Source organism: Oncorhynchus kisutch, linkage group LG10 (genome assembly GCF_002021735.2).
Source record: "Oncorhynchus kisutch isolate 150728-3 linkage group LG10, Okis_V2, whole genome shotgun sequence".
In the NCBI taxonomy this organism is placed as follows: domain Eukaryota; kingdom Metazoa; phylum Chordata; class Actinopteri; order Salmoniformes; family Salmonidae; genus Oncorhynchus; species Oncorhynchus kisutch.
Window position 1 is genome coordinate 12685788 of NC_034183.2, and position 11097 is coordinate 12696884.

General features: G+C 39.1%; 1 protein-coding gene across 1 annotated transcript; it reads left to right on the forward strand.

The window, feature by feature from the left end:
- Window positions 1-9325: 9325 nt before the first annotated feature.
- LOC109898510 (gamma-crystallin M2-like) lies at window positions 9326-10363 on the forward strand. Its single transcript, XM_031833135.1, has 3 exons — window positions 9326-9424; window positions 9614-9853; window positions 10028-10363. The coding sequence occupies exons 1-3, from the start codon at window positions 9392-9394 to the stop codon at window positions 10301-10303; spliced, it is 549 nt and encodes a 182-aa protein (XP_031688995.1). The 5' UTR covers window positions 9326-9391; the 3' UTR covers window positions 10304-10363.
- The last annotated feature ends 734 nt before the right edge of the window (window positions 10364-11097 follow it).

Below are 11097 nucleotides of genomic sequence, written 5' to 3' on the forward strand. Positions count from 1 at the left end.
TATACCCAAATTGATAGTTCAAGTTGAACAAACTTCAATGCTATTTTGCAGCTTGGTTGCCTTAATATTTTAAGTTAAATCAACAAATATGCTTTACAATGCGCACACACACACACACACACACACACACACACACACACACACACACACACACACGAGGGCAGGTCATCAATTCATTAAGTGTACAGCTCCAGTGCCTGACCGCCTCAGTCCCTTATGCATGACAAACTGAATGTGGTCCAAAACAACCCTTCACCTCAGCAACCAGCCAATATTCCTGTCCTCAAACAATCCTTTAATTATCTGTCATTCCTTCTTCTCCTATTACACAAAATATATAATTGATGTGAAAATGAATACAAGAGCAAAGCAAACAGAACGAAATGAAAATATTTAACAGGTTTTAACAAGATAGTTTTTTCTAATATGTCAGTTCTAGCAACATAAAACATAATCAAACGCAACAAAAGATAATCAAAACCAAATCTATTTACTTCTCTCTGAGCGCTGTTGGAATTTACACATTTTTAACTGATGTTCCAGTCCAAAAGGGACCTGAACAATTTTTCCATTACAAATTCCCCTTTCACGTCATTCCCCCCTTTAGTTTTTTTCTTTCCTTGAGGCGTGTAATACAAGAGATCACCACGATGTCAATAGCAAGCTAATTTAGTTCCGGGTAGAGAAAGTTTTGTGGTTCTCTGCATGGTTGTGCTCAGTGTTTACAAATCAGTAATCGCATAATGTATTTGATAGTATAGTAAATCAACTTTCCAATAACATGAACCATTGTCAATGTCACAGTGCTATTTCATAGTGTAGTCTCAAAATGATCTTGCAGATGACGGGAGTGAGGCACTACTGTAACTCCATAAACTGACTATGTGACGTAAGCGTTCCACGTCCAAAACTGCTTGTTCATAAGTTAACAACGAGGAATGATATCACAGTCAAACAATAATATTGTCTTTTAAACAGAGATTGTTATTTTCTGTGTATAACAGTATCTACTAGCAAGCAAGCGGACTAGTCCAAACCTGGTAGCTGGATGGCTAGCAGAGGAAAACATCTCCCACATTGCAATGATTACAGGTCGACATGTAGGCTAGGCTTATGCCAGACAAGCAGCTTGTTAAACTAGCTAGTACACTTTCTGATAACCTCGCAGCCCCAGCTCAGAGTATGGCAGGCTATGGAACCATCATCGCATTGGGTAAGGACATACAGTGGGGCAAAAAAGTATTTAGTCAGCCACCAATTGTGCAAGTTCTCCCCCTTAAGAGAGAGGCCTGTAATTTTCATCATAGGTACACTTCAACTATGACAGACAAAATGAGAAAAGAAATCCAGAAAATCACATTGTAGGATTGTTAATCAATTTATTTGCAAATTATGGTGGAAAATAAGTACAATGCCCCCCTGCACAAAACGAGGTCCATACAGAAATAGTTTGTTGAGATCAGTGTGGATGAACTTGACTGGCCTCCACACAGCCCTGACCTCAACCCCATCGGACACATTTGGAATGAATTGGAATGCCGACTGTGAGCCAGGCCTAATCGCCCAACATCAGTGCCCAACCTCACTAATGTTCTTGTGGCTGAATGGAAGCAATTCCCCGCAGCAATGTTTCAACATCTAGTGGAAAGCCTTCCCAGAAGAGTGGAGGCTGTTTAAACAGCAAAGGGGGGGGGGGGGGGCAACTCCATATTAATCGATGACTAGTCCATGACTAATGCAATTAGTCCATCATTTTGGAAGGAGATTTTCGACAAGCAGGTGTCCACATATTTTGTTGTTGTTGTAGTATAATGTATTTTTTTAAATACACATAAATACAAGGCTCTGGCTAGCATACAGGTTAGCTTCAACCAAGACAATGCAGCTTTGTACCAAGCTAGCATTTCCTCCATGAACGAAGCAAACTACCTATCTACCTGACAAGCTAGAAAAATGGAACCTTGATAACAAGAGAGTAGTGTTGATGATTTTATAGAAATTTGATTTTAAAAAACAGACGATTTTATTCATTTGAAAATGTTACTAGTCCGGCAGTGGTCTGCATACTGTTTCCTAAGTATTCCTATGCGTTCTCGAGTCCAGCTTTCTGACGCTTGCAACTAAGAATTACCAGATTGGCTTTGACAACAAACATTCAGATTTTGACTATTGTGGGGATGTTCTTCATAATTTTCTGACCATTCCAAAACACTAGTGTAAGGTGATTTCCCCCACTACTGATGGTAGCCTTTTCATTATTCCTGGCATCGTCCTGACAACAGAATGTCGCTGGGGGCGATGGTGACCTTGCCAACGGGAGTCCTGTATTAAACACTAATGAGGATGACTTTTGGAAAAGCTTCTCTGAGGTAAAGATAGGCCTCTGCTACCCAAACTGTGAGGTGGAGTTGCGAGTTTGAAAACAAGGATAGGGACAAAAAATAGATCAGGCCAAAATAGTGATTCATTTAATTTGACATTTTAGTCATTAAGATGAAACTCTTATCCAGAGAGGCTTACAATTAGTGCAGTCATCTTAAGATAGCTAGGTGAGACAACCACATATCACAGTCAAAGCAAGTACATTTTCTATCAACAAAGTAGTTTTCAGCAATGTCAGTGCAAGTCAACTTTCAATTGGGTGAGACCCCCAAGCCTGCACCAGCTGTTAATGATGTACAGCCTTCAGAAAGCATTCACACCCCTTGACTTTTCCTACATTTTGTTGTCACTGGCCTACACGTAATTATGTTTCTCGAATGTTTAACAATTTAATAAAAAATGTCAAGTTCAAATGTCTTGACTCAATAAGCATTCAAATCCCTTTGTTATGGCAAGACTAAATAAGTTTAGAAGTAAACATTTGCTTAACAAGTCACATAAGTTGCACGGACTCCCACTCTGGGTGCAAAAATAGTTATTAACATGATTTTTGAATGTCTACCTCATCTCTGTACTCCTCACTTTCAGATAATTGAAGGTCCCTCAGTAGAGCAGTGAACTTCAAACACAGATTCAACTGCAAATACCAGGGAGGTTTTTCAATGCCTCGCAAAGAAGGGCACCTATTGGTAGGTGGGTAAAAAAAGGAAAAGGGAAAAAAAGCACACATTGAATATCCCTTTGGATGGTACAGTGGCAATAATGTACGGAAACCCTTTGGATCAACCTGGATTTCTGCATAAATTGGTCATAACATTTTATCTGATCTTCATCTACGTCACAACAACAGACAAACACAGTCTGCTTAAACTAATAACACAAACAATTATACGTTTTCATATCTTTATTGAACACACACATGGTGCAGTGCAGGGTGGAAAAAGTATGTGAACCCTTGGATTTAATAACTGGTTGACCCTCCTTCGGCAGCAATAACCTCAACCAAACGTTTTCTGTAGTTGGGGATCAGATCTGCACAATGGTCAGGAGGAAATTTGGACCTTCCTCTTTACAAAACTGTTGAAGTTCAGCAATATTCTTGGGATGTCTGGTATGAACTGCTCTTTTGAGGTCATGCCACAGCATCTTAAACGAGTTGAGGTCAGGACTCTGACTGGGCCACTCCAGAAGGCATTGGTTCTTCTGTTGAAGCCATTCTGTTGTTGATTTACTTCTGTGTTTTGGGTCATTGTCCTGTTGCATCACCCAACTTCTGTTGAGCTTCAATTCGCAGACAGATAGCCTAACATTCTCCTGAAAAATGTCTTGATGAACTTGGAAATTAATTATTCTGTCTGATAGCAAGCTGTCCGGGCCTGAGGCATCAAAGCAGCCCCAAACCAAGACGCTGCCTCCATCATATTTACAGTTGGGATGAGGTTTTGATGTTGGTGTGCTGTGCCTTTTTTTCTCCACACATAGTGTTATTTGTTCCTTCCTAACAACTCAACTTTAGCTGCACTTTTGCAAACTTCAGACACGCAACAATATATTCTTTTGGACAGTAGTGTCTTCTTCCGTGGTGTCCTCCTATGAACACCATTCTTGTTTAGCATTATACGTATCGTAGCCTCATCAACAGAGATTTTAGCATGTTCCAGAGATTTCTGTAAGTCTTCAGCTGACACTAGGATTCTTCTTAAAACCTGTTGTGACTAGGGGGTAGTATTTTCATTTTTTTTCCATTCCCGTAGTAAACGGGATATTTTGTCAGGACAAGATGCTAGAATATGCATATAATTGACAGCTTAGGATAGAAGACACTCTAACGTTTCCAAAACTGTAAAAATATTGTCTGTGAGTATAACAGAACTGATGTTGCAGGCGAAAGCCTGAGAAAAATCCCCCCCAAAAATTCGCAGTTTTCGTGACTGCAATTACCGGGTGATTTCACAGCCAAACATGAAGAACAAACGGAGCTATTTCGCCTACAAAAATAATATTTTAGGAAAAAAGGAACATTTGCTATCTAACTGGGAGTCTCGTGAGTGAAAACATCTGAAGCTCATCAAAGGTAAATGATTTAATTTGATTGCTTTTCTGATTTCCGTGACCAAGTTACCTGCTGCTAGCTGGACAAAATGCTATGCTAGGCTATTGATAAACGTACACAAATGCTTGTCTAGCTTTGGCTGTAAAGCATATTTTGAAAATCTGAGATGACAGGGTGATTAACAAAAGGCTAAGCTGTGTCTCAATATATTTCATTTGTGATTTTCATGAATATGAATATTTTCTAGGGATATTTATGTCCATTGCATTATGCTAATTCGTGTCAGGCGATGATTACACTCCCGCATGCGGGATGGGGAGTCACTAGAGTTAACTTCATTGAGAATTCTGTACTGTGATCTTGCAGTCATCTTTGCAGGACGACCACTCTTAGGGAGAGTAGCATCAGTGCTGAACATTTATAGCCAATAACGTGGACTGATGAACATCAAGGATTTTAGAGATACTTTTGTAACCCTTTCCAGCCTTAGGCAAGTGAAAAATTCTTCATCTTAGGTCTTCTGAAATCTCTTTTCTCTAGGCATGGTTCACATCAGACAATGTTTTTTTGTGATTAGCAAACTCAAATTTTGTGAGTGATTTTTATAGGGCAAGGCAGCACTAACCAACATCTCCAATCTCATTGATTGGACTCCAGGTTAGCTGACTCCTGACTCCAATTAGCTTTTGGAGAAGTCATTAGCCTAGGGGTTCACATACTTTTTCCAACCTACACTGTGAATGTTTAAATTATGTATTCAATATAGACAAGAAAAATATGATAATTTGTGTGTATTAGTTTAAGCAACCTATGTTTGTCTATTGTTGTGACTTAGATGAAGATGGGATCAAATTTGATGACCAATTTATGCAGAAATCCATGTAATTCCAAAGGGTTCACATACCTTTTCTTGCCACTGTATATCAATACACCCAGTCACTACAAAGATACAGGGTTCCTTCCTAACTTAGTTGCCAGAGAGGAAGGAAACAGCTCAGAGATTTCATCATGAGGCCAATGGTGACTTTAAAACAGTTAGAGTTGAATTGATGTGATAGGAGAAAACTGAGGATAGATCAACAACATTGTAGTTACTCCACAATACTAACCTAATTAACAGAGTGAACAGAAGGAAGCCTGTAGTAAATACAAATATTCTAAAACATGCATCCTGTTTGCAACAAGGCACTAAAGTAATACTGCAAAAAATGTGGCAAAGCAATTAACTTTTTGCCCTGAATACAAAGTGTTATGTTTGGGGCAAATCCAATACAATACATTACTGAGTACCACTCTCCATTTTCAAGGATAGTGGTGGTTGCATCATGTTATGGGTAAGCTTAATTAAGGCCTGGGGAGTTTTTCAGGATGAAAAAAATGGAATAGAGCTAAGCACATGCAAAATCCTAGAGGAGAACCTGATTCAATTTGCATTCCACCAGACACTGGGAGATGAGTTCACCTTCCATCAGGACAATAACCTTAAACACAATGCCAAATCTATACTGGAGTTAAATACCAAGAAGAAAGTTTTAAAAAGTGTCCTGAGTGGCCAAATTACAGTTTTGACTTAAATGTTTGACTTAAATATACTTGATTTACCTAAAAATGGTTGTCTAGCAATGCTCAACAACCATTTTGACATGGATTGAAGAGTTTTAAAAAGAATGATGGGAATTTTGGCACAATCCTTCTGTGGAATGCTCTTAGAGACTTACTCAGGAAGACAGCAGTAATTGCTGCCAAAGCTGCTTCTGCAAAGTATTGACTCAGCGGTGTGAATACTTACAGTGGCTTGCGAAAGTATTCACCCCCTTGGCATTATTCCTATTTTGTTACCTTTCAACCTGGAATTAAAATGGATTTTTGGGAGGCTTTGTGTCATTTGATTTACAGAACATGCCTACCACTTTGAAGATGCAAAATATTATTATTATTTTTTTTTTTTTTTTGGGGGGGGGGGTGAAACAAACAAGAAATAAGATCCCAAAAATGAAAAATGTAACGTGATAACTATTCACCCCCCCAAAGTCAATACTTTGTAGAGTCACCTTTTGCAAGAATTACAGCTGCACGTCTCTTGAGGTATGTCTCTATAAGCTTGGCACATCTAGCTACTGGGATTTTTGCCCATTCTTCAAGGCAAAACTGCTCCAGCTCCTTCAAGTTGGATGGGTTCCGCTAGTGTACAGCAATATTTAAGTCATACCACAGATTCTCAATTGGATTGAGGTCTGGGCTTAGACTAGGCCATTCCAATACATTTAAATGTTTCCCCTTAAGGCACTCGAGTGTTGCTTTAGCAGTATGCTTAGGGTTGTTGTCCTGCTGAAAAGTGAACATCCGTCCCAGTCTCAAATCTCCTGAAGACTGAAACAGGTTTCCCTCAATAATTTACCTGTATTTAGCGCCAACCATCATTTCTTCAATTCTAACCAGTTTCCCAATCCCTGCCGATGAAAAACATCCCCACAGCATGATGCTGCCACCACCATTCTTCACTATGGGGATGGTGTTCTCGGGGTGATGAGAGGTGTTGGGTTTGTACCACGTTTTCCTTGATGGCCAAAAAGCAACATTTTAGTCTCATCTAACCAGAGTACATTCTTCCATATATTTGGAGAGTCTTACACATGCCTTTTGGCGAACACCAAATGTGTTTGCTTATTTTTTTCTTTAAGCAAAGGCTTTTTCCTGGCCACTCTTCCATTCATAACACATGATGTGTGTCTGTTTAAGTACTCTTCATATCTGAATTTAAACTGGTATAATACAGATATAATTCATACAAATTCCAGAGATTGTACTTTGACAGTGGTTGCTGCAATAGTCTATGAGTTTAGGACATGAACAGGGTAATTCAAGGCACATCATTCAGGGCCTGATTCAGACATGGAAACACTAATTCACTCAATACAATATGGATACTTTCTCGTATAATGCCTACACAGTTCAGTTAAATCAAATTATCACTTATAATTACAAATACAATACCAGTCAAAAGTTTGGAAACACCTAGTCATCGAAGGATTTTTCTTTATTTTTAATATTTTCAACAATTCTACAATGTAGAATAATAGTGAAGATATCAAAACTATGAAATAACAAATATGGAATCATGTATTGAGCAAAAAAAGTGTTAATAAAAATATATTTGAGATTTGAGATTCTTCAAAGTACCCACCCTTTGCCTTGATGACAGCTTTGCACACTCTTGGCATTCTCTCAACCAGCTTCATGAGGTAATCACCTGGAATGCATTTTAATTAATTAATTAATTAAATTAATTGACAGGTGTGCCTTGTTAAAAGTTCATATGTGGAATTTCTTTCCTTCTAAATGCATTTGAGCCAATCAGTTGAGTTGTGACAAGGTAGGAGTGGTATACAGAAGATAGCCCTATTTGGTAAAAGACCAAGTCCATATTATGGCAAGAACAGCTCAAATAAGCAAAGATAAATGACAGTCAATCATTACTTTAAGACATGAAGGTCAGTCAATTCTGAAAATTCCAAGAACTTTGAAAGTTTCTTCAAGTGCAGTTGCAAAAACCATCAAGAGCTATGATGAAACTGGCTCTCATGAGGACCACCACTGGAAAGAAAGACCCAGAGTTACCTCTGCTGAAGAAGACAAGTTCACTGCACCTCATATTGCAGCCCAAATAAATGTTTCACAGAGTTCAAGTAACAGACAAATCTCAAAATCAACTATTCAGAGGAGACTCTGTGAATCAGACCTTCATGGTTGAATTGCTTCAAAGAAACCACGATTAAAGGACACCAATAATAAGAAAGGACTTGCTTGGGCTAAGAAACACGAACAATGGACATTAGACCGTTGGAAATCTGTCCTTTGGTCTGATGAGTCCAAATTTGAGATTTTCGACATGTCTTTGTGAGAAGCAGAGAAGGTGAACGGATGATCTCTGCATGTGTGGTTCCCACTGTGAAGCATGGAGGAGGAGGTGTGGGGGTGTTTTACTGGTGACACTGTCTGTGATTTATTTAGAATACAGGGCACACTTTACCAGCATGGCTCCCACAGCATTCTGGAGCGATACGTCATCCCATCTGGTTTGCTTTTAGTGGGACATATCATTTGTTTTTCAACAGGACAATGACCAAACACACCTACAGGCTGTGTAAGGGCTATTTGACCAAGAAGGAGAGGGATGGAATGCTGCATCCGATTACCTGACCTCAACCCAATTGACATGGTGTGGGATGAGTTGGACCACATAGTGAAGGAAAAGCAGCCAACAAGTGCTCAGCATATGTGGGATTCCTTCAAGACTGTTGGAAAAGCATTCCAGGTGAACCTGGTTGAGAGAATGCCAAGAGTGTGCAAAGCTGTGCAAAGGGTGGTGACTTTGAAGAATCTCAAATATATAAATATCAAACGTATTTTTTGATTTACCACAATTCCATATTTACTATTTCATATATTTGATGTGTTCACTATTATTCTACAATGTAGAAAATAATAAAAATAAAGAAAAACCTTTGAATGAGTAAGTATATTCTAATTCATCAAATTTGAGCTAAGATTACGTTTTATATGATGGAATCACAAAATGAAGCACCTGATAAAGGAACACATTTCAAACATCCACAATATATCACAATATAGCATTTCCAATAGTAAAATACTAAGGGGAAAATCGTACATTTAGAAAGGTATTGTGAGATCAACAAAATGCACACTTTACAATTGCGAAGGTGTGATTTTTTATTGTTAAAACCCTTTCACAAAGGCTCATTATTACAATACTTTGTTCTTTTGAGAGACCCGTGTCCCTGTACATGTGGACAGACCTCAGTGCTCTATGGCCCTCTATTCCATGTTGCTGAGTCAGGGGTTAGTACAATGGGGTTCACAGGTATAAAAAGAAAGGTTTTAAACCAGTAGGATAACAGTTCCCAAGCAAGAGCAGCAGCAGCACAGAGAGACTAAATGACCTCCACCGGCATGAACATGAACAGCAGAGTAAGTATTATATTTAGCGTATTTATGTTCCTAGCTTGTTACACTGAGTGCACTTTAGTACTCTAGTGTCAGAGCACAACCCTAATCCCAGAAAGCTGATTGTCAGTGGGATTGGGCAAGGCCCAACATGTAGCAATGTGTTTTTGTATGTTTGAATGGTAAATATAAATGATTCTTTCTTATTTTCAGATCACCTTCTACGAGGACAGGAACTTCCAGGGTCGTTCCTATGAGTGCAGCAGCGACTGCCCTGACATGTCCTCCTACCTGAGCCGCTGCCAGTCCTGCAGGGTTGAGAGCGGCTGCTTCATGGTGTACGACCGCTCCAACTACATGGGAAACCAGTGGTTCATGAAGAGGGGAGAGTATTCTGACTTCCAGCGCATGATGGGAATGACCGACATCAGGTCCTGCCGCATGATCCCCATGGTAAGCCTACTAACACACACAGATGTGTTAGTTACCGCGTAGTCTTCTTTGTTGTTGTACAACATACACCTATGCCCATTAGTCAGTATGACTACAATCTTCTATACATGCGTGATACATTTAGCATTACAGTTCACAATTTCTCCCTAAAACATGTTGTTCATCATGTTACAGCACAGAGGATCTTTCAGGATGAGGATCTACGAGAGGGAGAACTTTGGAGGTCAGATGCATGAGATGATGGACGACTGTGACAGCATCATGGATCGTTACCGCATGAACAACTGCATGTCCTGCAACGTTATGGACGGCCACTGGCTCATGTATGAGCAGCCCCAGTACAGAGGCAGGATGATGTACATGAGGCCTGGAGAGTACAGAAACTTTAACCAGATGGGCATGGGCATGAGGTTCATGAGCATGAGACGTATCAACGAGTCATGTTACTAGATATAGCTTTTACTGATACAAATACGAGACGCCAGTGAATAAAAACATTGAAAAAAAGGACATCTTGCAAATGGCTTTTTTACAGTTAACCTGAACCCATTTCATCTAGGTCAACATGTAGCACATTCCTAAGCCATTCTCAACAATTAAATGTTTTTGCAGTTTTTCTCAATTGCTAAAACACAATTTCTGAAACCTTGCTCCATTTCCTAAAAACATTAAACACAAAACCTCACCTTCAAGCACTATTTACATAACCTCTGACTCCTCTCGCAAAATGAAACATAAACAAAGTGATCAAAATGATATACACTCTCAAGCAGTCAGTAAACAATACACCCCAAAATAGAAAACACATTGTTCAAAACATACAATTCTCAGGGAGAAGTACATTTTTAATCTAAAAAAATATTCCAATTTTGATGAACGAAAATATGTTCTATCATAATAGCTCAAAATTGATCAGAAATAACTACTCTGCTTTGCTGTTTGCAATTTTGTTTTTCCTCTTCCTCTTTCTCTTTCTTGCCCTCCCCCTCGCCCACGTCCTCTCACATTGTTTCTTCTATCCATTCTCAGACTTTCTCCTTCCTCCTTCAACAACCTGTTTGCTCTCTGAACTGGTTTATATTGGTTGTGTCGCATTATTTGAAACAGGTTAAATCAATTTTGAGTGGTTGTGTTCAAACAATAGCATGTGTTCTCTATTTGTATTTGATTGTTGCCACTTGTGTTTACCAGTATGGATGACATGTGCATTAGAGTGCAGCATGTGTTTTGAGAATGTGTTTAGA